Consider the following 22169-nt stretch of genomic DNA (forward strand, 5'->3'; position numbering starts at 1 on the left):
AATATTGTTGTGTTTTTGTTGTTGTTGAGTACCATAAAATCAGAATCAACCCAGTAGCTGACCCTCCAGGGGGATTTTAGAGGCAGTGGGTCACATGAAAGGAGACTGCCCATCCTTCTCCAGCGGAGCAGTTGGTGGATTCGAACCCTGTGCATCCGAGATTGCAGCACAGCTTCTTGTCCCATCTATCTTATTTAGGATGTGAAGGCTGAGCAGACATAAAGTAACTCTATTAGTATACTCTTGAATTTTTAAAAAATGTAAAACCTATAACTTATATTTACTTAGTAATAACTGTAACTGTTTCTCGGCAACAGTATTGGTGGCACTGTGTAACCTTCTTATTTTTTCCCCCCAGATATCAGAACTACTGATCCACAAGCTCAATCAAAACTTGGTGCACTTTGAGCTGAAGCCCGGGGTCCAAATCCTTGTCCATGCAGCTCACTTAACAGCAGGTCAGTTTGCGCATGCCTGGGTTCTCCCTCATGTCTCTGGCAAAGGGAGATCCGAATGTGTGTCTCCTTATGCATGAGCAAGTCGAAATGGTGCCGCTGCTAATTGGAAATCAGACTTCCATCCCTAGAGATCCCCTTAGCTAGCACCTCTCCCGTATTGAGGACTCATTCAGAAACCAAGTAAGGTGACCTTGCCCACTGGGCCCTTCGCAAAATCCATCAGTGAACCACCTAAAAATGGCTTGCTCAGATAACCAGGGCAGAGCTGGTTGTATCTCAATAGAAATCTTAAAAACAAAGTTAACTTTATATATAATCTTTCCACGTCTTTCTATAAAGCCCTCTTTTCCAATTGTTTGTGAGAATTTGGTTTTCATCTTCGAGACTGAAGTATTGCAGGGAAAATAAAGGGGCTTAGGAGTCACACAGGGCTGTAACCAGGAACTGAACCTCAAATTGCTGTTAATCCTACAATGTTTCTTTATCTGATTTGTGTTCCTGAGTCTCTGTGTGTAAAAGGAAGGCATGTAAAAATCCTCCTTCAAAGGTTGCAGTGAGGTTTCTTGATAACACAGATACCAACCAGCAGGTACATCAGTACCATTGTGTATTGTCAATAGTGAGTTAATTTGGCAGTGTGTACTTATTTTTGCAGCATGTGGTAATCAGTGATGCTTGGGGTACTAAGATTAAGAAATAGTCCGTCATCAGAGAGATTGTGACCTGATTACAGGGTGGGAAAATTTTGTGGTAACACTGCTTTGAATATTCTCAAATTGTGACTTGGAACTGGGGAGACAGGAATGACCAGGGGAGGGGGGAGAGAGAGAGAGAGTGTGTGTGTGTGGTGTGTGCTCATTCATTCACTGAACAGATATTTGTTGAAAGTCTTCCTCCTCCAGACCAAGCACAGCAGGATCCTTGACTTGACTGTATAAGGCGTGTCTAGAGGAAAGGCAGGTTGGAAGCCACTTAACAAAGACCACTTTCTGAATTGTGTTGTTAATCAGAGTGATCTGAAGAAGCTAAGAAAGTGGAATGCATATAAAGAGTGATTGTCCAGGTTGTGATAACTGCCTTAGAGCTGGGACCAAGTTCAAAATAGATACCTACAAAGCCAGCAGTTAACTGACACTGCTTTGGCCAGTGGTTCTACTGGAAGCTCTGGTGGCCTGGTTCAGGGGCATTGTGCCTCTAACCCAAGGGCTGCCTCTCTTTCTGTGGTTCCACTAGTAACCATGTCGGAGAAGGAGAGGCACTCTCCTCCCGTAGTTTTACAGCCTGAGAAATGCAATAAAAACGGTAAGCTGTGAGAGTCAGTTTTGACTTGACAGCAGCGAGTGTATCTTTGTATTTGATCCCATGTTAAAACAACTTTTGGAACCAGATGTGGCATCCACTTCCTAGAAATCATGCCTCTGGAAATTCTGTGAACTTTGAGAAACAAAAATAGTTATAGAAAGACTTCGTGTCTTTTGTTCATAGGGTCACTATGAATCATGCTCAACTTGATGGCAATCAACAACATCATTAAAACAACTGAACTAACCCTCACTCACAACAAATCCGTTGTCACAATCACCTTCCGTCTTTGCACATACAAATTTTCAATCACATAAAAGTCTTGGAGCTATTTTTTTTTTACTAATTTTGTTAAAGCTACATACAAACTGTATGCACCTGTTTTGACTTACCTACAAATTTTACTTAAAGAGTCTCTTAAGACTCTTAAGTCTCTTAAGACTCTTAAAGAGTCTCTTAAGAATGGATCTTGTTTATAACATGAGAACTACCTTTATTGAGCTTGACTGTAACATTGTTGTTGTTATCAAGTCCTTTTGGGTCGGAACCAACCCATAGCTGCCTCTCCAGTGTGTGCTTTTAGAGGCAGTAAATGGCACAAAAGGAGCTTTGGGTTGGCAGTTCAGCTTCTTATTACTAGTCATAGTATTGAGTTAGTTTAAAGGAGAGAGAGAGAGAGAGAGAGAGAGAGGCACCTGTCCTTGCCTGTAAAGGCAAAGTCACTCTGAGCTAGACTGCTTTTGACAAAATATTTATCAAAACTGATGATCTCCAATGATCATGATGAGTAAGTAGAAAATAGAAGAGGTGCATTTTCTACTGGAAATCACTCTTCACTTAATTCAATGTGATATGGGTTTTAAAAAACAATTTGAGCAGAACTGAAGACTCTGTGACTGTTAAAGAGAGAACAGAAGGAGTTCTTTTTATCTATAGAAAACTTGGCACTTTGCGTAGAGAATAAGTATATTGAAGTATTCACCAGAATGGCTTTTCCTGAGTTGTATTAACACATCCATCTACAGGTAGCAAGGGCTAGCAGGAGAACAGCACTTAAAGAGTAATTAGTGAGGAAGAGAAGTTGAGGCAGAGATCCAACTCTGCTTCAGCTCCACCTCACCTCCTTTCCTCTCATCTCCTCTGAAGGCAAGAGAAATAAAAGAAAACAGAAAAACCAAAGGGCTGCTGTTTGCAGCATTTCATATCTCATAAGCAGGGTTGCTAATACCTTCTCAGGGACCATTACAACACACTGCTGCATTCCATTAATTGCTCAGCAGATGTTCAGCAGCCTTCTTTTAAAAACGTTTGAGCCTGAGTATGTAGCTGGTGAGAGAGGCAATGCATAATTTGGTTTGTCTCCAAGGAAAAAGCACTGTCTCCTTTCAGGAATTTACTGGCCTTAGTTTGGTGTTCAAATTCCAGTCCCTGTTTGCTGTCATGAGATCACAAGCTAAGCATTTATAGGTATCTGGAAGTCACTAGAGAATGAGTTGGGTGTGTTTCTCTCCACATGTCTGGGAATTCATTAACTTTGGTATCTAAGCTAAACTTTGAATGGAATTCTTGTTTTGTTCTTAGCCTCTCTTAAGCTTCTTGGTTTCTTTGCGCTTCCTCTTGAGGACTTAACACCTCCAACAGTTGCCATTTTCAAAGTGTCTTTGTGGAGGGGTTGGATTTGAAATTGTATGTTAATAGGGAGACGCTAGAAAGCCTCTTATCAGAAAGCTTGAGATTAGCTCTCTTTGGATTTTTGAGCCGGACTCTATGTGTAGCGCATACAGGCTAAAACACTGTGTAATAACCAGAAGAGTTGGGACTGGTGTTCTGTCTGAAGTGTAGCTTTGCTCATGCAAGACCCCATTGGAGATGTCTCCTCCCTTCCTCATCTGTCTCCATCCTCCCAACATTTTGCATTAAATCTTTCCAGAGAACCTTGTCTGGATGCCTTGCTCTGGTTTCAAAATCTTTGTCTGATGAAGAGAAATACCATCATCTTTTACATTTAACTTCTTGGAGACATGGTTAAGTCATATTTGTATATTGTTTCTGCTGTTGTATCAAACAGAGAATTTGCAGACATTGAGGACTTAATAAATATTGCTGTTGCAGATAATTAAGATATATCTTCCGTTTATTACATACAGAACAAAATATTCAAATGTTCATTTCTCCTGTTCACCTTTAGATCCTGTTTATTCAGTTGTGTGTCTGTGTCCATTACATGATATGTGCAACTTCTCACCGGATAACTAAGGACTAGAACCTTCCATCTTTGCATTCATTTATCTAATACATACTCAAAAACCAGCCAACCGACAATCCTACTTCCATACCTTCCTCTTGGCAGGCCCCCACTTAATAGGTACAGTACTTGCTTAAACCCAATGACTATGACAATGGACTTGAGCACGTCAGAGATCATAAAGATGGTGCAGGTTAGGGTAAGGTGTTGATCTGTTATTCATAGTGTTGCAGTGATTCTTAGTCAACTCAGTAGCACCTAGTAGCAATATAATCAATTATGTGCCCATTTTAGAGAATGAATGAGTTGAAGAAAAATGCAGGCAGTACTCCTTGGCATCCTGTGTCCTAGAACATGTAATTCAAGAGAAAACAAAGGCTATCAGGATAAGTGTCTCTAAAAGACAGAAGCAAGTTTAACTCAGGCACTATTTTTCTATTCTGCTCACTTCCAAGAGTGTTTGTTCCCTTATCAGAGATTAGCCTCGTGCCTAGTGGACCTCAAGGTCACACACCTTAGATTGTGCCACTGTCGTCTTGTTAAAGGACCCAGACCTTTTGCAAAGATTTTGTGACTTCAGCCAGAGTGTCTCCTATCCCTTGCCCTCCCTCTCACCCATAGGTTTACCCTGACTTTCTCGGTCTCAGCTATTTCAAGAGCTATAATAGCATTTTAGGGATTGTTTTCCCAGCAAGGCACACAGAAAGCTCAGAATCTATTGCAGGCCATTTGATCTCTACAGGTAATTGTATAAGAACAGATGTAAGCTGTTAAGAAAATATCCTAAAATGCCAACACGTTTCTAGTTGATGCTGGCATCTCGGACTTGACTGAAGGGCAATGGCTGCTTTAGCTTTGTCATCTCCCTACTCAACTCATTGCCTTAGCTTTACACTTCATTATTTTTTTATTTTTAGTCCTAATCAGTTCATTAAGTGGAAGGAAGTGAATTGGTGCTTACTTACTCCATTCTTGGCTGGATTGCAAATGTAAATTCTAGTTGCATGCCCCTTTGTTAATTCAAAGTTAAAATAATATTTTTTAAAGTTTCATGCAGAAGTTTAATACAAAGAGGAGCGATAATGCTCCATCAAATGTAGTGCATTGTATGAGAATGAGCAAATAAACATGCTGGAGTGAGGGATTGTGTCGAACAAAAGATACAGCTAGTTGGCACAGTAGGTGCGGTCTGTGTGCATTGTGATGGCTTATCTGACAACAGAGAAGATGCTTCCAACTATTCCTGTGTTGGTTTATTTACTGAAGATGGAATTATGGCCAAGAGAAAGATATGGATAAAATTCAATGAGGCCCACTTACCTGTATATTATAAACTTTGCTCTCTACCCTTTATGTGTAAGAGTGAGGAAATATTAATTAATGCTGATATGGGATTTTATTTGGAAGCAGGTCTGGTATCCACTTCCTAAATAACATGCCTCTGGAAACTCTATGAACTTTGATAAATGTCAGTGGTCATGGAGGGGCTTCAGGCCTTTTGTTTACGGGGTCGTTTTGAGTTGTGCTCAACTCCAAGCAATCAACAGCAACACAAGATTTTAAATTATAATAAACATGAGAAAAGTAAGAAAAGACTGAGGAAGGGAATTTTAAATAACGCATCTTCAGGAACAGTCAGTAATCCTTTTACACTTAACAGTTCTCAATTCAAAAAACAAGAAAAGGTGATGATTTATTTGGTGGAGATGGCGGTCAAGGAATGGAAGCCCCTTTCTTGGTTGTCAGAGAGAATAAGTTTTCGTGGCTCAGGTTGAGTTTACTACCATAAAATACAGAAGCAAAGATCCCAACAGGAAGATAGGTAAGGGACTGAAGCTCAGGTGAAAATCCCAGGACCTGTCTAGGCGTTAAATGGTTTAGTGTCTAGGGAGTGGAGCTTGTGAGAGAGGAAGAACACGCTGGTTAGAGTATAAAAATAAAGGGAGACGAAGGGAACAAACTAAAAGGTGACAAGTTAGAGTCCTAATTTATGGCACAGATGTCTCAAGCGTCACCCATAACCATCATTTCAGTTGCTGGATTTGGGGGAAATTGGAAAGCAGCTTAAAACCTTGAATCTCCTAAAGTTGACTAGATCAAAGTCTAAGAGGGAAGAGAGATTGCACGATGAGCAAGTGTGTTATACAGCCAGCATTTTATTTGAAAGCATGGAAGCCTAAGTAGATTAATCCATGAACAAGTTGCCTTTGAGCCAATTGTATCTCATAGTGTCCCCACCTGTAGCAGAGTACAAGAGCTGTCCTCCAGGATTTCAATGGCTAGTTCCTTTTTAAATTTTTTCTTGATATGCATACTCATATACATTGTGTTTTGTACATGTACTTTGTGTTTTATACAATCATTCATGTATATTGAGTTTCATTCATCTACCTTATGTTTTACATAAGCCTTCATGTGCATTATATTATATAGAATTAATTACCATTGCGATGTGCTTATTATCCCCTGGGCTTTTGAAGTCCCCATTGAATATTTCCCAATGCTTCACTCCTCCCTCCACCCACCACTCTCTGCTGTGCTCTCCCAGGGATCCCCCACCCCTTTTCCTTCAATGGCTAATTTTTGAGGAGGGACTCACCAGCTCTTCCTCTCAAAGCATCTCTGGGTGATTTAGAAGCACCAGAGTTCCACTTAGCAGTCAAAAGTATGATAACCATGCACGCCTCTCCAGAACTTCAGATTAACCTGCAGAGCAGAACAAACAACTTTGTCGGGATTCTTTTGACTTCATAAAGCTAGTTAACGGAAAAACACACTGATGCTTGGATTCTTAACACTTTTGCACAGATGAACTAGAAGACCTGAGGTCAGCTGGTTCATTATGCCACAGGGGATAAAGAAGATCCAACTCTGGGTGAAAACTTTCCAGTTCACTGTAAAGAGGTCCTTACTATCAAGCAGCTGCCCTTAAACCTGACTCTTTAGTGCATGTTGTTAACTAAGAAGCTTTTGAAAAGCGCCGATTATTAAGGCCTCACTGCACACGTCTTGGTTCTGAGTCTCCAGAGGTGGTTATGTGAAAATTTGTATTTTAACAAGTTCTCCAAGCACGCCTAGGCAGCCAGCACTTTCAGCCTCAACAGTCTTGGTTGTAGAGTTCTCCACACATAGAAATCTATCTGAATAACAAGGAGAGGTGAATGTCTAGCTCCAGCAATGAATCTGATTTACAGCTCAGGGCACCCACTGAAACAGAGGCATGGATTAAGTCAGAAGGGCCTGTGGTATTAAATGTAGGAAGAAATTAGTAATAAACATTAACATCTAATTTTCCAGCATATTTGAAGCCAACATCATTGACAGATGGCAGTGGACAAAAGGAAAAACAAATGAATAATGCCTGTGAATTTGGGATCTACTATAACTATAATCTAGATGAATGACAAAGACCAGATAAGAGATGAGTCAAAAAAGTGTTAAAAAAGGGGGAAAGTATTAAAGGGTGAACTTGTGTCTTAGGGGCAAGAGGTCCTTGAGTAGCCATGTATCTTATAAAAGTTAAACTAATGGTGTTATCTAGATGCTATTAATATGCTAATATGAGCAAAAAATGATGCAACCACATCTTCCTGTCTTTCTGTGCATGTTAGTTTGGAAGCCTGATAAGGCAGAGAGTCCTTGGGTGATGCTAACAGTTTAGCACTACAATGCTCATCTGAAGGTTCCTAGTTCAATCCTACCTAGGGGCATCCCAGGTGTTCTGCTTCTGAGAGACCTCAACCATGAAAGGCCAATAGGACACATTTCCTCTGCTGCACACATGCGGTCATTTTGAATTGAATTCAGCTTGAAGACAGCTAACAACTATAACATGGTAAACCATGTGCAAGATTATTAGTATTTTTCAAAAGAAGAACCTCAAGTCTCAGGCAAAATCCGCAAATAATACCATGCAATACATATCTTTTCCCATCCTCTCCTGTGTAGCAGTTTCCTTGTTTAAATTGCTTAAACTTAGGGAAGCCTCTTTGTCAAGGGTTGGTGTGAGTTTTTAATAAACAGTGTTCTCGTGGCCTCTATGGTTACTGCTGACTCATTTAATTCCCTTTGCAGGTGTAATAAAACAGATATCATCACCAGGGATAGTGGAGAGTTAATATTCCCTGACGTCAGTTGAGCATGTTATGAGTAAGTGTGGAAAGTGATAGCGGACTTAGAATTCAGCCTAGGTCATGAGTCCATCATGGATACAGCATGAATCCTGTCCTAGAATTTTATGGCAAGAAAGATCCTTTCCAGTCAAAGGCAGAATTCACATTAGTCAAGACGCTTTAGAAAATACAGTATCATCTCAGCCTCACATTATAGATGCAGATGCCACGGAGGAGTTGTGGAGCCCTGAACTGTAAAGGGAAATAAATTGTTGCAATAACATTTTCCATTTAGGAATGAAATTAGTACTAGTGAAATTCTTCCACAGCCAATAAATTTATCTGTCTCTTTAGCCTCCGGTTGCCTTATTATCTATACAGTCATCGTTTACAATCTTTTGTGAGTATAGTCATGCTGGTGGTATTTTTAAATCCTGCCTTCTGGTTTGTTTTTTTTCCCTCAAAAATAAATATTTTCCCTCTTCAAGTAATTAGATTATTTAACAGATACATAGATCGTTGACAGTTATGAAGCCATTATGATGTTATGATAAGTAATAACAGGTGCTAAGAGATCTGAACATACCTCTCCACATAATGTGATTAAAAGATGTGATTCTCCCATAAATCTACCAGAGACCAGCCATGAGGCTGTTCTTGAACGTCTCACAGGCTCGCTCTTCACTGTGTTATTTACAGCTCCCTGGGCTTATAAAAGGTGCCAGGAGCCGTTCTTACTTTACTCTAGTCTTATTCTGCTTGGCTTTGTTTTTATGATGAGATGAATAAAAAGAAATTTCAGGCACATTCTAAAGATCTTGTTATTGGTTGTTGTTGTATCCACCAAGACTCAGAGACCCTGTGAATAAAAGATCTGAACCTCACCATATTCTGTGCCAACCTCATGATCTCTGGCATGTTCAAGTCCATTGTGGCATCACTGTTACAATCTATCTCTCACTGAGGGTTTTCCTCTCTTTCCTTGACCCTCCACTTTTCCAAACAACCCTAAAGATGAGGACTGAAGATCTTAGTAAGCAGAGTCCTTACTTGCAAATCAATGTTCATTATAACCACCTCTATAGCTTGTTAAATTTACAGATTCCTGGAAACAAGTCTGAGTTCTTATTGATGAGAATGGCCTATTGTTTCTGGAATGGAGCCTAGGAAACTATATTTACACAGTGCTGCAGGTAATTATCATTCAGGTGTTCTGAACACTGCATTTGAGAAATGCTTTGCATAGTGATCAGAATTTCTCTTGTCTTTTAAACCCAGTAAACTGGAAGATACCTTTTCACGCCTATCTACCAAATGCACTCATAGAGTTTTTTCTTTGTGGTATTCATTACTGTCTTCAGCATAGATTCTGTCTCAGCATCAGGAATACAAAAATCCTCACCAGTGAGCTATAATAGGCAACATCTTGATAGATGGAGAAAAGATTGAAATTGTGGATGATTTCCTCTTCCTTGGACCCACAATCAGTACACTTGGTACCAGCAGTCAAGAAATAAAAAGGCACATTGCCGTGGGAAGGTCTGCTGTCAAGGACCTCACCAAAGTACTAAGGAGTAATGATGTCATTTTAAAGAAGTAAGGTGTACCTGATTCAGTCCATAGTATCTTCAATCACTTTCTGTGCATCTAAGAGCTGGACAGGGAATAAGGATGACAGGATTGATGCCTTTGAATTGTGGTGTTGAAGAAGAGTACTGAATATCTCATGGAATACCAAAAAGAACAAACAGGCCTTGAAAAAAACCAGAGTAGTTCAAGGGAAGGTAGAAACAAGTACAGTTAAGTTTCATTTCATATACTTTAGGCATATTGTTAGAGGCTATTTCTTGAAAAGAGATATTATGCTCGGAAAGGTGGAGGTTCAGTGAAAGAGAGGAAAGCCCTCTACAAATGCATTGACACAGTGACTGCAGTGGGCTTGAGTGTGTCAGAGAGGATGAGGATGGCCCCAGATATGACAGGGTTCACATCTTTTGTTTATAGGGTTGGTATGAGTCAAACTCAACTTGACAACATCTAACAAAAATATTGTTGGCTGAATTTGGCAACTCAATCTCAACTCCTTACAACTCAGTCCATTAAATCTAGGATTTAATACTGGTTGTTAAATGTAGGATTTAATACTAGTCATCAGATCCTTCCCTGAGAATTCACACATGCATTTATCTCAGTAGAGGATCTCTGTTTAGGACTTCTCAGGACTGGGTCTAGATATGAACTGAGGGGAAGGCTCACGAGCTTTGTGAAGATGCTCTGTAAACTGATGTCGTTCTGTCCTCTTGTTCTTTCCGCACCCTGGGTACACTCCATGCTATTTCTGTTTCACCTTAATCTCTGAAAAAAGATTTCAGACTCTATTGGTTTTGTGAGATCCAGATATTCAGGGCATGGAATTGAAGCCTATCTTAGATCTGTTTTGGAATCAAGAGAGAAGAAAAACTGAGATAAGGTGTGCTTGCTTCTGCAACTTGTGACAGCACTAACTTTTGGATTAGAAATGTGGTAAGGAGAGTTCAAGTTTTAAGGTCAAGTGCAGCCAGGAGTTTTCTAAGAGTCTCTTAGCTAGAATAAAAGTAAACATAAGACAGCAAAAAGGGCTTTCTGCAGAGAATTATCAGTTGATGAATTTAAAGCCTTAAAATAAACCAAGCAAAGCTGAGGCAGCACCATTTGCTAAAGCTATTGTGTGGGACCTAGTTATGCAAAGAACTTGCGTTTAAATAAGTTTTTGGAACTTGATGGTAAAAATAAGTGTATTTCTTTCCTTTAGAATTTCTGTGAACCTAGAATATACAGTCAGAGATTGTGAGGTCAGCACTGGGTAGATCTGTTGTTTATAGGGTTGCTATGAGTCATACTAGACTCGACAACACCTAACAACAACGTATCATATATGTACAAATGTACTTGTAAATCTCTTAAGATTGGGACAATGCTTGTACTATTTCCCCAAATGATTTGACCATGAAGCTCTGTCATCTCATAAACTCATTTCCTGCATAAAAGTCCTTCAAGACTATGATAGCAATAATGCTGACGTGCTGAATTTATGGGGCTTGACCTACATCTCAGAGCTTTACAAACCACATTGCATTTGATTCTCACAACTTTATAAGATAAACACTAACTCTGTTTCCATTGTGTAGTGGAGAAAAATGATGTCCAATGCTAAGTCACTTTGCAGAGTCAGGGTTTGATTCTAAAATTGGACCATATCAGTTACTTAACCCAGATTTCCAAAATCCAGATTTTGAAGTTGCCTTTATACACACAACCTCATGTTATTAGTTACCATCAAGTCAGCTCACACTCCTGGTGACCTTATTATTACAGAAGAAAGGGTTATGTTGTCAAGCACCATCCTTGGTTCCATCAGCATTTGTGTGTCAGCTGTTGTTTCAGTCCAGTTCATTGAGTAGTTACCTCTTTCTTGTTCATCAAACATGGTGTCTTTTCACAAAATTTATCTTTTCTGGCCACATGTCCAAAATAAGCCACTTATAGTCTTTTCACTTAAATTTCTCATCTTCCCTTCTAAAAGGGATTCTGATAGTATTTCTTCTAAGACTGATTTCTTCATTCTCAGCAATCCACAGCATATCCAGTATTCTTTACCACACTTTGAAAGTATCAATTTTTATTCTTTCCTTCTATTTCTGTCAGATTTTGCATGCATATGAAATAATTTTTTTTTAAAAAAGTGGTTTGGATCAGGTGCATCTAGTCAATGAAGTGATGTCATTGCTTTTTAAACCATGAGAGATATTTTTTTTGCTGCACATTTGCCTTGTGAAATGCATTGTTTGACTTCCTGACTGCTGCTTCCACCAACACTGATTGTGTTATGTTTGGGATGCTAAATGAAAAGTTGGCATTTTGAATTCACCAGTCAGTCCACAGGAGAAATGTGAGGCAGTCTGCTTCCGCTAAGATTTACAGCCTTGAAAATCCGATGGGAGGTTGTTAGGAGTTGAAATCAACTCGCCAGCAGTAGATTTGGATTTGGTGGAAGTACAGTGGGTTAAAAGTTAATTGGACTGCTCACTGACCCCACTGGTGACTTCTGAGGTAGATATGACAGTCTACTCTCATAAATATTGATAGCAGTGGACCCTAGGGGGTAGTTCTCCCCTGTCGATGAAGATTGCTGTAAGCGATTTCAGCTTTTACCTTTAAGTGTGATTCATTGACAACCAACAACAGGCATTTTTCACAGTCATACTGCTTGTGTCACTAAAACCATTTTGCTTTTATTAAAATCAACTCTGGTCCGAATGAGTAAAATGGTAGAGTTCTATGCCTATTTTTAGTTTTTCACAAGATTTGAGAAACCATGTGTGCCAATCCCTAAGACTAGAAATGTTGAGTCACTTGGTGTATGGCATGTCTCTGTGTTTTACTCTGTGTGTGAATAATGGCAACTAAACACCTCAGCATTTTCCTGCATGCAACTACTTTTGTTGGGCTGAAATTGGAGAGGGATTAATTTATGCTAATTCCAGACCACAAGCCAAAACTCATTTATCACACGTTTCCATGTCTCAGCAACATGCAAGCAAGCACACCTTAGTACAAATGGAGATATTGCAGGTGCTGCGGTGTGAAGCCGTAACAGGCTCGCTTATATTCAGACTCAGATTATGAGAAACAGATGCCTGACGGACAGGGAAGGCAGTGGCTCTGGGGCCATGGTCCTGCCCTTCCCACCGCCCCCCAGGCTGCTGCTTACCTGCCTACCTGCTTGTCTGCCTCCTTGCCTGATGCTGAGAAGTGACTCAGCAATAGACGCCAGGCTTGGGAAGGGGCGCAGATATCGCACATTTGCGATTTGGAATACATACGGAAGCTTCTTTTCCTCAGACAACATGCTAATTGTGTAACAGTGTGAATACTGCTTGTTGATGGATAATGAGTCGAGTGTGAATGCTTTACACTTGAAAAGCAAGTTTACCTTGTGATCAGGAGGGAGAGGGGAGGAGAGGAGAGGGGAGGGGAGGGGAGGAGAGGGGAGGAGAGGAGAGGAGAGGAGAGGAGAGGAGAGGAGAGGAGAGGAGAGGAGAGGAGAGGAGAGGAGAGGAGAGGAGAGGAGGACGGGAAGAGAGTCTGTGTGTGGGGGTATGAGGAGCTGAAGTTGATGTCCAGGTGACTGGGGACAGGATCGCTTTCTTCGTTGCCAGGAGCCTGCCACTGCAATTGTCTCCCTGTCCCTTTTTCCATTTATTTCAAATGCCAGCCCTTTCCAGCAAGCTCGGTTGTCTTGGTTTCCCTGTAGCCCTGATACTCTGAGAGAACAGGCCATTAGTTCGACATTTTACTGAAATCTTGTCTCTGACCAGCTCTCACCAAATCTCAGTTTATTTCCAGTCAAATGAAAGGTTTACACTAGAGCACGATCTTTCAGATATATCTTAGAATTATTCATTTATGTGTAAAAAAGGTACGATCAGAACGTTAAGAAAGAGATAAGCTTTTAAGTTACAGACAAAATTATTTGATTGATATTTGTTCAACAATAATACAGAGAGTGAAGGAGGGTGAAACATAAGCTCAGCCATAAACTGGCTGTTGAAGCTGAATACTGGACTTTTAGGATTTCCATCCGTCACCCCCATCATCTGTGCATTGTATTAATACCTTTGAATTGTGGTGCTAGAGAAGGGTACTGAGTAGCCCATGGACTTCAAAGAGAACAGATAGGTATGTCATGGAGAGGGTGCGGCTGGAGTGCTTCCTGGAGGTAAGGATGTCAAAGACTTAGCTTTCACACTTCAGATATGTAGCTAGACGAGGCTATTCATTAATGAGGGACATCATGCTTGAAAAGATAGGGAGTCAGAGAAGGAGAGGAAGGACCCCCCCCCCCATGAGATATATTGACACAGTGACTTAAGCAGTGGACTTAAGTGTTTCAGAAATGGTGAGGATGGAACAGGACAGGATTCCCGTTGACTGTTAACAGGGTCGCCATGAGTTGACATGACTTGACGGCACCTAAAGACAATAAGTTTTAGATCTGTGTATATTGATAGCGGTGGGTTAGAGGGCATATCAATTCAACTCAAGTTATCGTCAAGGGTCATAGCTGAGGCTCCAGCAGGTTTTCAGAGGTTGTAGGAAGAGATTATCCATCTTTCTCCCATGGAGCAGCTGAAGGATTCGAACCACTTGCATTTGGGTTAGCAGCTATTCAACTTCTTAACCACTTAGATCTCCTAGAGAGCGTGTATCTATGGATAGCGAGCCCTGGTGGCTCTGTGTGTTAAGTAGTGGTAGAAATATACCAGGGGCCTTATGGGAATACCATTCATATTATTCACATGACCCATAATGAATAACAGCTTCAGAAATCTAATAGAAGGTTGCTATGGATAGGAATCAACTCAAGGACAGTGGATTTACTTTGACATACGTGTATTTACATAAATACGTAGAAATTATGTATACATACAGGTATATATTATGCATGCATGTTCTCATCATCCAAGTATAAGAGTGTATAATACATGATTCTGGTTCTAATTGCTCCTTTTCATTCAATAGCTTCACTTCTATCATTTGTTAATTTACTCTTCTGTGCTAACCTTGGTCCTCATTTCCAGTTCTCAGAACTATCATTCGAAATATTGCTGCCTTCCACTGACATTGGCCTTGGACTAAGTACAGAGACAGTGCATATGTACGAGAGAGACGACGTAGACTCAAGTGTTAGTTCTCCTGTTCCATCCTTTGCAATGCCAGTAGGCACTCAGAACTTACTGTTTTCCCTGTTTAATGGAATCCATCTACCTTGTTATGCATAAAGCCTGTGACAGATGGAGGTGGTTCTCTTTCACCTGGCAACTCTGGTGCTAGCATGTGAGCAGCTGGTGGATTCGAACCACCTGCAGTTGGGTTGGCAGCACAGCTCCTTACCCTCGGCTGCCAGAGCTCTGCTGGAACCAAATTAGCCACAGGTATTCCACTGGAGTGGAGACATTCTTCTCATGCCCACACTTGGACTCCATAGTTTAAGCAAGTGCTTGACTTACAGGCCAGAAAGCACAGCAAAGGGTCTTTAATCTCGGATCCTTCCAGAAGCCAATTTAATGAAAATGACCCAGCCTATTTTCTGAGAAGGAAAGCTTGCTTTTCGGTTTTCACCAGAAGTATGTGGTGATATGGAACACGTTCCCCAGTAGTCGTTACAGCGAGGGATGCAGTCCCACCACAGCCAGATGGAGCAGAAGCAGCCGTGAGTCAAGTCTGAGGCCATCAGTGTGGGAGTCACTTATTCTTGAACTTTCATACCTGATTGGCTGGCGCATCACCTTCTCAGCTCTCAGCAAAGAAAGGCCACAGGAGATGTGCTTAAAGGTCACTCACATCTCTAGGCATCAGCTTTTGCTTCAGATGATGAAAGGTAAAGGTCAGCACCCAGGCTCTCACAGCGTATATGGAGCCGGTCCTTTCTGCTTGAACTACGCCGCATTTGCAAAATGTGGATTTTAAAGTGGGTGGAGAGTAAGTGGCAAGCAAAGTCAAGAACAACAGGCTTGACCTTGACATGGAAAAGGTTTGGAATGAGCGAGGCAATCTTCAGAGCTGTGGACCAAGAGGAAACACGAGGAAGGAGACTCTGCTGTGGTGTCCAGGGCTTTCCCCTCTGACCAGAGGAGCTCTCATGTAGAAGAATTCACTGCTTAAAAAGGGATATGTGGTTAGGTCTTATTGTCATGACAGGAGTCCAAAATGAAGGCTGCATAGTGGAATGGACTTGGGGGAGGGATTGTATAACAATGAAAGAACTTTTCTTTTACTTTTCAAAGAGAAGAGTGAATTGAGGGAGAGGCAGTGGACAGGAAGAAAAGTGCAACAATGAATGAATGGAAACCCTAGGTCACTGTAAACTTTCATTAAAATTAAGAATTCACTGCAACAGAGAAAGCAGGGCAGGCTGGTAGGGCTAATGGGGCTTTAGGAACCCAGGGAAAATACTGGTCCCACACACCTTTCTAGCACTAGAGAAGGGACCTCCCCTGTGCACAGTTAAATAGTAAGATTAGTAAGTTCAATCATGCCGTTTCTTTCTCTTTTATGAAGACTATCAGAGAGTTGGACAATGACTAGGGAGGATAGAAGGAGAATTGACGCCTTTGAGCTGTGGTGCTGGAGAAGAGTACTGAATGTACTATGGACTGCCAAGAAAACAAATAGATTCAGCCTAGAGAGGGTTAAACCAGGCTGCTCCTTGGAGGCAAGGATTCTGGGCCTTCGCCTGACATACTTTGGACATGTTGTAAGGAGAGACAGGTCTTTGGAGAGGGACATCATGCTGGGCAGAGTGGAGGGACAGCGCAGGAGGGGAAGACCCTCTATGAGGTGGATTGATTCAGTGACTGGGGTAATCGGGATGGATGTGTCAGAGGCAGTAAGATTGGCACAGGACAGAGCACAGTTTAGGGCTGTTGTACATAGGGTCGCTATGAGTCGCAAGCGACTCGATGGCACATAACAACAACAACTGGATAATAATCCTCAGAGAGTTGTGTTGCTAAAGCAAAGATAGTCTCTTGAAGATCAAAGCCACCAGAGGCTCCACAAGGAGAGAGCCAGTATTCTCTTTCCGTGTGATCCACAGCCTTGGACAGCCTGCTGGAGGATCAGCTACGAGTCAGATAGAACTCCGTGACAGGCAGGCAGGGGTTGGGAGTGGGTACTAGTAAAGAATTTATAAAAACATTCTTGTGCCATTTTACATTTTGGGTGCATGACTTAGTGGGAAAAATGTGCTTTATCGCTGACCCTCCAGCGGGTTTTCAGAGGCAGTGCAATATACAGGAGATTGTCCATCCTTCTTCTGCGAATCAGCTGGTGGATTCGAACCATGTGCCTTCGGGATGGCAGCGCAGCTTCTTGTTGTTAGGCCACCAGAGCTCCTGTTTCAAAGTAGAGGAACATTTAATAAGTTAAAAATACTGCAAATAAGAATACTAATAAATATTTTAATTTTGAGCGCATATTATAAATGTAGAGGTTATTCTTAATATTTAGTTTCTACAAATAAATACATAGTAAATATTACTCTTTCTCCAAATGCTGATTAGGATCTCTGGTTGTGTAGCCTGTATGGAGCGAGGTGTGCTGGCAACTGAAAGGCTGGATGTCTGCGGTGGTTCAAACCCACCAGCAGCTGTCTCCTCCCTTTATGATTTACAACCTCGCCAGCACACTGGAGGATCACTGTGGGTCGGAATCCACCTGAGGGTAGTGAGTTTTGAGTTTAGATAATAGTAACAGAAACAGTAGCAACAAAAGCTATTAAAGTCGTTGACATTAAGTCTACTCCTAGCTCCATGGTAGAACTGTGCCCTAGGGTTTCCAAGACTGGTAATCTGTTCAGAAGCAAACTTCCACACGTTTCTCGAACCACTGAGCAGCTGAGGAGTTCAAACCACGGACCTTCTGGTTAGCAGCTGAGTTCCATTCCTACTGTTTCACATACCTCATTTAATAATTCCAAAACCCAAGGACATATATTAGTATTTCCACTGTACTACATTAAGGTACATTACAGTAAAAAATAAAGCACCCTGGTAGTGCAGTGGTATCACATTTAACTACGACCTGGAAGGTCTGTAGCTTGAGCCCACCAGCCACTTTTGAGGGGAAAGATAGGATAATCTGTTCCCATGACAATATAGATATAGATGATAGAGATAGAGATGATACAGATAGCTGTAGATACAGATACAGATATAGATAATATAGATGATACAGATAGATGTAGATAGAGATAAAGATATAGATAAAGGAATAGGTATAGATGATAGATATAGATCGATACAGATACAGATATAGATATAGATAGATACAGATATGATATAGATATAGATGATCGAGAAAGAGATAGATATAACCTTAGAAATCCTATGTGGACATTTAGCTCTGTCCTGTGGAATTGCTGTAAGCCAGGATTGACTCAAAATCAATGGGTTATGACCACGCCACTTTATCCCACAGCCAACAAGTGGTCATACAGGGCTTGAATCCACCCAGTATGGCTCCGTTTTCTGTGCTTCGGTCATTCACCACAGTGCCTGAACGCTAACCAGAGGACAGGGATGGGTTTGGACATCTTCACACATCCCTGTATGATCGACCCTGCGTGGGTGTTACCGTGTCCCTGTGCTGAAGGCTGTTCCCTGGGAAGCACCGTGTCTGTGTGGAGCATTGGGGGCCGCTCCCGGAGTCTCCCCTCCACGCTCTGTTCACCACCTTGCCTTGTTCTCTCCCCTAGCCCCACTGGTGGACCTCACTCCAACCCACAGTGGATCAGCCATGCTGATGCTGCTCTCAGTGGTGTTTGTGGGGCTGGCAGTGTTCGTCATCTACAAGTTCAAAAGGTGCGTGCCCCTTCTCCTCCCCGACCTCCCCAGTTCCCCTTCCGCTCTCCGACAGGTCCAGAAGCACCCGTCACAGCGACGCACCCTGGCCCTGCAGCACAGTGACAGTTTCTGTTAACATTTTAGGAAGATCCCGGGCATTAGTGTTTATGCCCAGATGCAGAATGAGAAAGAACAGGAGATGAGCAGTCCAGTCAGTGACCCTGAAAGCAGGCCCGGTAGCCCTCAGACTGACCTCAGGCGGCCTGGCCAGCTCTTAGATGAGAAGGTGGAATCCCAGCTCATAGGTAAATGACTCCCAGTAGCCGGAAGCTCTTCAGCCTCTCTAGTCACTGGCTGAATCTCTCTCTAACCCTTTTCTGGCTTAACATAACCACTTTCTCCTATGCTAACACCCCTGTGAGAAACCACTAATCAGACGCCTCTTTGCTTGCTTTCTTCCACTGGAAAGAAAGAAACCAAAAGACAAATCCTTCTTGCTTCCAGCTCATTGGTTTATTCCTCCTCTTAGCCAAAACTCTTGCTGCACCATTGGGCTTTGAATGTTCCCAGGCTGGCTGTGAACCTGTGGGCACGCAAGGATCGGAAAGGACATAAGGCGGCCACACTGTGAGATACTTCTACCCAGGGCATATTGTGATACTGTCAGACTGGCCCGCCTGATGACCCTCACAATTTCTTTTTTTAATCTAACGTTATCTAAGAACCACTCCCCACTCCCACAGAGAACATGGAAGCTGAGAATTTGTGCCCCAAAAGGCAGAGATTAAAAAAGCCCTAGAGACTATTGGGGGGGGCCATGTGTGACAGAGCCGATGGGCAAAGGTCTTTGTTGCTCACCCCATAGCAGAAGTCAGAAAAGGGCCTTCATTTTCCCAGAGTTCTCACTGGCTCCCTGTGAAGGAGGCCTTGTACAGTGAGGTTTCATCCTCCAGCCCTACCATTTGTGGTCGAGGAAATTTCCCAGAAGGTTAGCCAAGTCCTCAGACCCACCGTTGCAGATCAGTTTCTATCCCTGGTGCCTCCTGTCAGCGTCAGGAATCGGTGCTGTGTGTACCCTCGCTGCATTGCTGACAACTGTGACAGACGTGTGCATAACAACCCATGCTTCACTGGAATGCGATAATGTCAACCACCTTGAAGGCCCTTACGTAGGATTTTTAATCTGTTCCTTGGGGGGTGGGGGGATGAGGACCTAAGTGGGAACATAACCCTCGCCTTGAATGGATGTGGGAAAGGCCTGTGGTTGGGTTAAGGAGAAATTTAAATGCACTGGCTGGCTCCACCTGTGGGTAATACTAGCAACGGCAGCCACATCTGGGGCCCACTTTTTTGCAGCACGCTTTCTTTTCTTTGGGGAGACAGGGTGATAAATGTGTAATTGCTTTGGGTGAAAAGGGGGAGGAAATAAGGCTTTTCTGTCTCTGAGTCCCTAGAAGCATTCACGCCAGCTATTCACTTCGAGAGCGCCTGAGTGCATCTTTCTTTGTTTTGGGTCATTTGATTCTCAATCCCATTTCCACGGGGGATGAAATGCAACTGCTGGTGACTTTATTGATGCAGAAGTCAGTCCCTCCTGCACCGGGACCACGTCCCAGCACGTTGCAGAGTCTCTGACCCCTTTCCATTTCCAGTGTCATTAAATGAGTAAATGTGCACGTTTTCTCATAGGAGAGTAGCTTTACCCTCCCCTCCCTCCCCTTCTGCTCAACCCGGTGACTCATCTCTCCGATTGCAAAGAGCAAGACACGCCACTCCACCTTCAACGCCAAAGCGGGGATCTGCTGGGGCACACTTTGCAATTTAAGAAAAAGCCCCCCAAAGGCTACAGGCGACCTGCTGATCAGGAGGGGATCTCGCTCTTGTCAAGTGCATCATCCTTCATGACGACTAACTTTATGTTTTTTTTTTGTTTCTTCCTTTCTTTTTTCTCTCTCTTTCCTTTGTTGTTCTGTTTCCTATTTTGCCAGGAAGTATTTCCATAGTTGCTGAGAATCAAAGCACAAAAGAAATCCCTACCTATGTAAATGTTTGAATGGAGGACGCCAGTTTAAAAACAAATCAAAACAAAACAAATTAAATTTTAAAAAAATGATCAAAATCAAAAAAAACCAAACAAACACTCACTGCATCGGGACTTTTTAATTCTTCAGACACAGACAACAAGGGTTTTTAGCTTTAAGCCTGTGCATGTGGACAGTACCTTGAGATCATGTTCGGAGGGGCAGTGTACAGGTGCTCTATTTTATTGGAAACGCTCCCCTCTCCCCACACTCTGTTCTTCTCCTTCTCTCTTTTTTCTGATCGGTCGTGTTTGTAGAAAAAAAAATTCCTAACATATATAGGCCAAGGAAAATCTGCATGTATTTTTGGAAGTCTTCTTGGCTCTAGATTTAACAACTCTTTTAGCACTTCCGGCTGATGGGCGGATTAGCCCCCTAGGCCCGTTTCCTAAGACACAAGGACACGCACAGGAGTTTGGTATCCTGAGCTGTTTCTCTGGTCCAGTTTCCTCAATGCCATTTCCTTTTTCAGTTGACTGGGGTGGCTCTCTTGTCAGGAGTGGCCACGGGCTACTTTCTCCACTGTATGGGGCCACACAAACAAGTAAGTGAGGTGAAACTCTACGTCTGCAGGTAGAGCAGGGAAGAGAGGAAGGCAGGCAAAGAGGCAAGCCTGTCAGAAGCGGGCCTGTGTTTCCTGCCCATCCCCGCCGTGACTGCTTCTCCTGGCACCTTGCCCTCCTCCTGCCCCAACTAATGTAGAAGTGGAGCCCCACTACCCGTTGTCTTGTCATCCTATGTGTCTGCCATTCACATGTAGTCATGATCTGTTTATGTCTTTGAATCCCTTCCTCTCAATCTCCAAATTATCCCTTTCTTTTTTGTTGTTGTTCCCTAAACATATTGTTAAATTCTGGATGTTAATAATGCTGTTTCCTCAATACTGGTCTAGCCTCCACCAGCCCTGCCCTTCCTTCTTCCCAAGTTCTCCATCTCCTGTTGACTTTGTATACTCGCACGCATGCCAGCCTTCATCCACATGGACCATGCTGTAACCTTCCCAGCACCGTTCAGCTCCAGGCATCCTTTTCTCCTCCTTTACCTGCCTCATTCACACATCCCTATCTTTTCCCCTTCTGGAAACATAGCAGATGTGACAAAGAGTTGACACATGCAAAGCAATTCCACTCTGCCCATGTACAGTGGACAAGAAAAGACACAAATGTTTAATGGTGTTCCCAACATCGTAACAAAACTTTCATACAGTCAGATTCCAGAAGATTCTTGCAAGGAAGTGTTTCAAACATGTTCTAATGTTGCAGGGCAATTTCCTCTCATGACTGTTGCTGTTACCCGTTATTTCCTCTCTCACAATAGAGTGAAGTTGTATGTGGAAATAAAACCAGTTCTCACCAAAAGGAAATCCAGGTTCCTGGGTTTACTGTGTAAGCGTGTCAGGGATTCAGAATATGTGACAATCTTATCTTACATTGGGAAGGCATTTTGAATGTGTAATATGTATTTTGAAAATGATCTGAATCATTTTGCATGCATATACTATCTAATCCCTGAACAGCAAAGAGGATTGGCCTCAAAGCATGAAGAAATAAATGCCAGTTTCCCCAGGGTGGTCATAAAAGAAAGCT

General features: G+C 42.3%; 1 protein-coding gene across 4 annotated transcripts in view; it reads left to right on the forward strand.

The window, feature by feature from the left end:
- SORCS1 (sortilin-related VPS10 domain containing receptor 1) overlaps positions 1 to 20570 on the forward strand; it is a 675554-nt gene extending 654984 nt beyond the window's left edge. Inside the window, exons 24-27 of one of the 4 annotated variants that reach the window (XM_006879949.1) lie at positions 359 to 458; positions 18415 to 18520; positions 18647 to 18807; positions 20192 to 20570. In XM_006879949.1, coding sequence (XP_006880011.1) covers positions 359 to 458; positions 18415 to 18520; positions 18647 to 18807; positions 20192 to 20199 — 375 coding nt within the window. In that variant the 3' untranslated portion in view covers positions 20200 to 20570. The remainder of the gene's footprint in view (positions 1 to 358; positions 459 to 18414; positions 18521 to 18646; positions 18808 to 20191) is intronic. The other 3 variants (XM_006879948.1, XM_006879951.1, XM_006879950.1) reach the window with 3 other exon arrangements.
- Positions 20571 to 22169: the final 1599 nt, after the last annotated feature.

The sequence above is a fragment of the Elephantulus edwardii genome, unplaced genomic scaffold (genome assembly GCF_000299155.1).
Source record: "Elephantulus edwardii isolate Elephantulus edwardi_28Jun2011 unplaced genomic scaffold, EleEdw1.0 scaffold00006, whole genome shotgun sequence".
Lineage (NCBI taxonomy): Eukaryota > Metazoa > Chordata > Mammalia > Macroscelidea > Macroscelididae > Elephantulus > Elephantulus edwardii.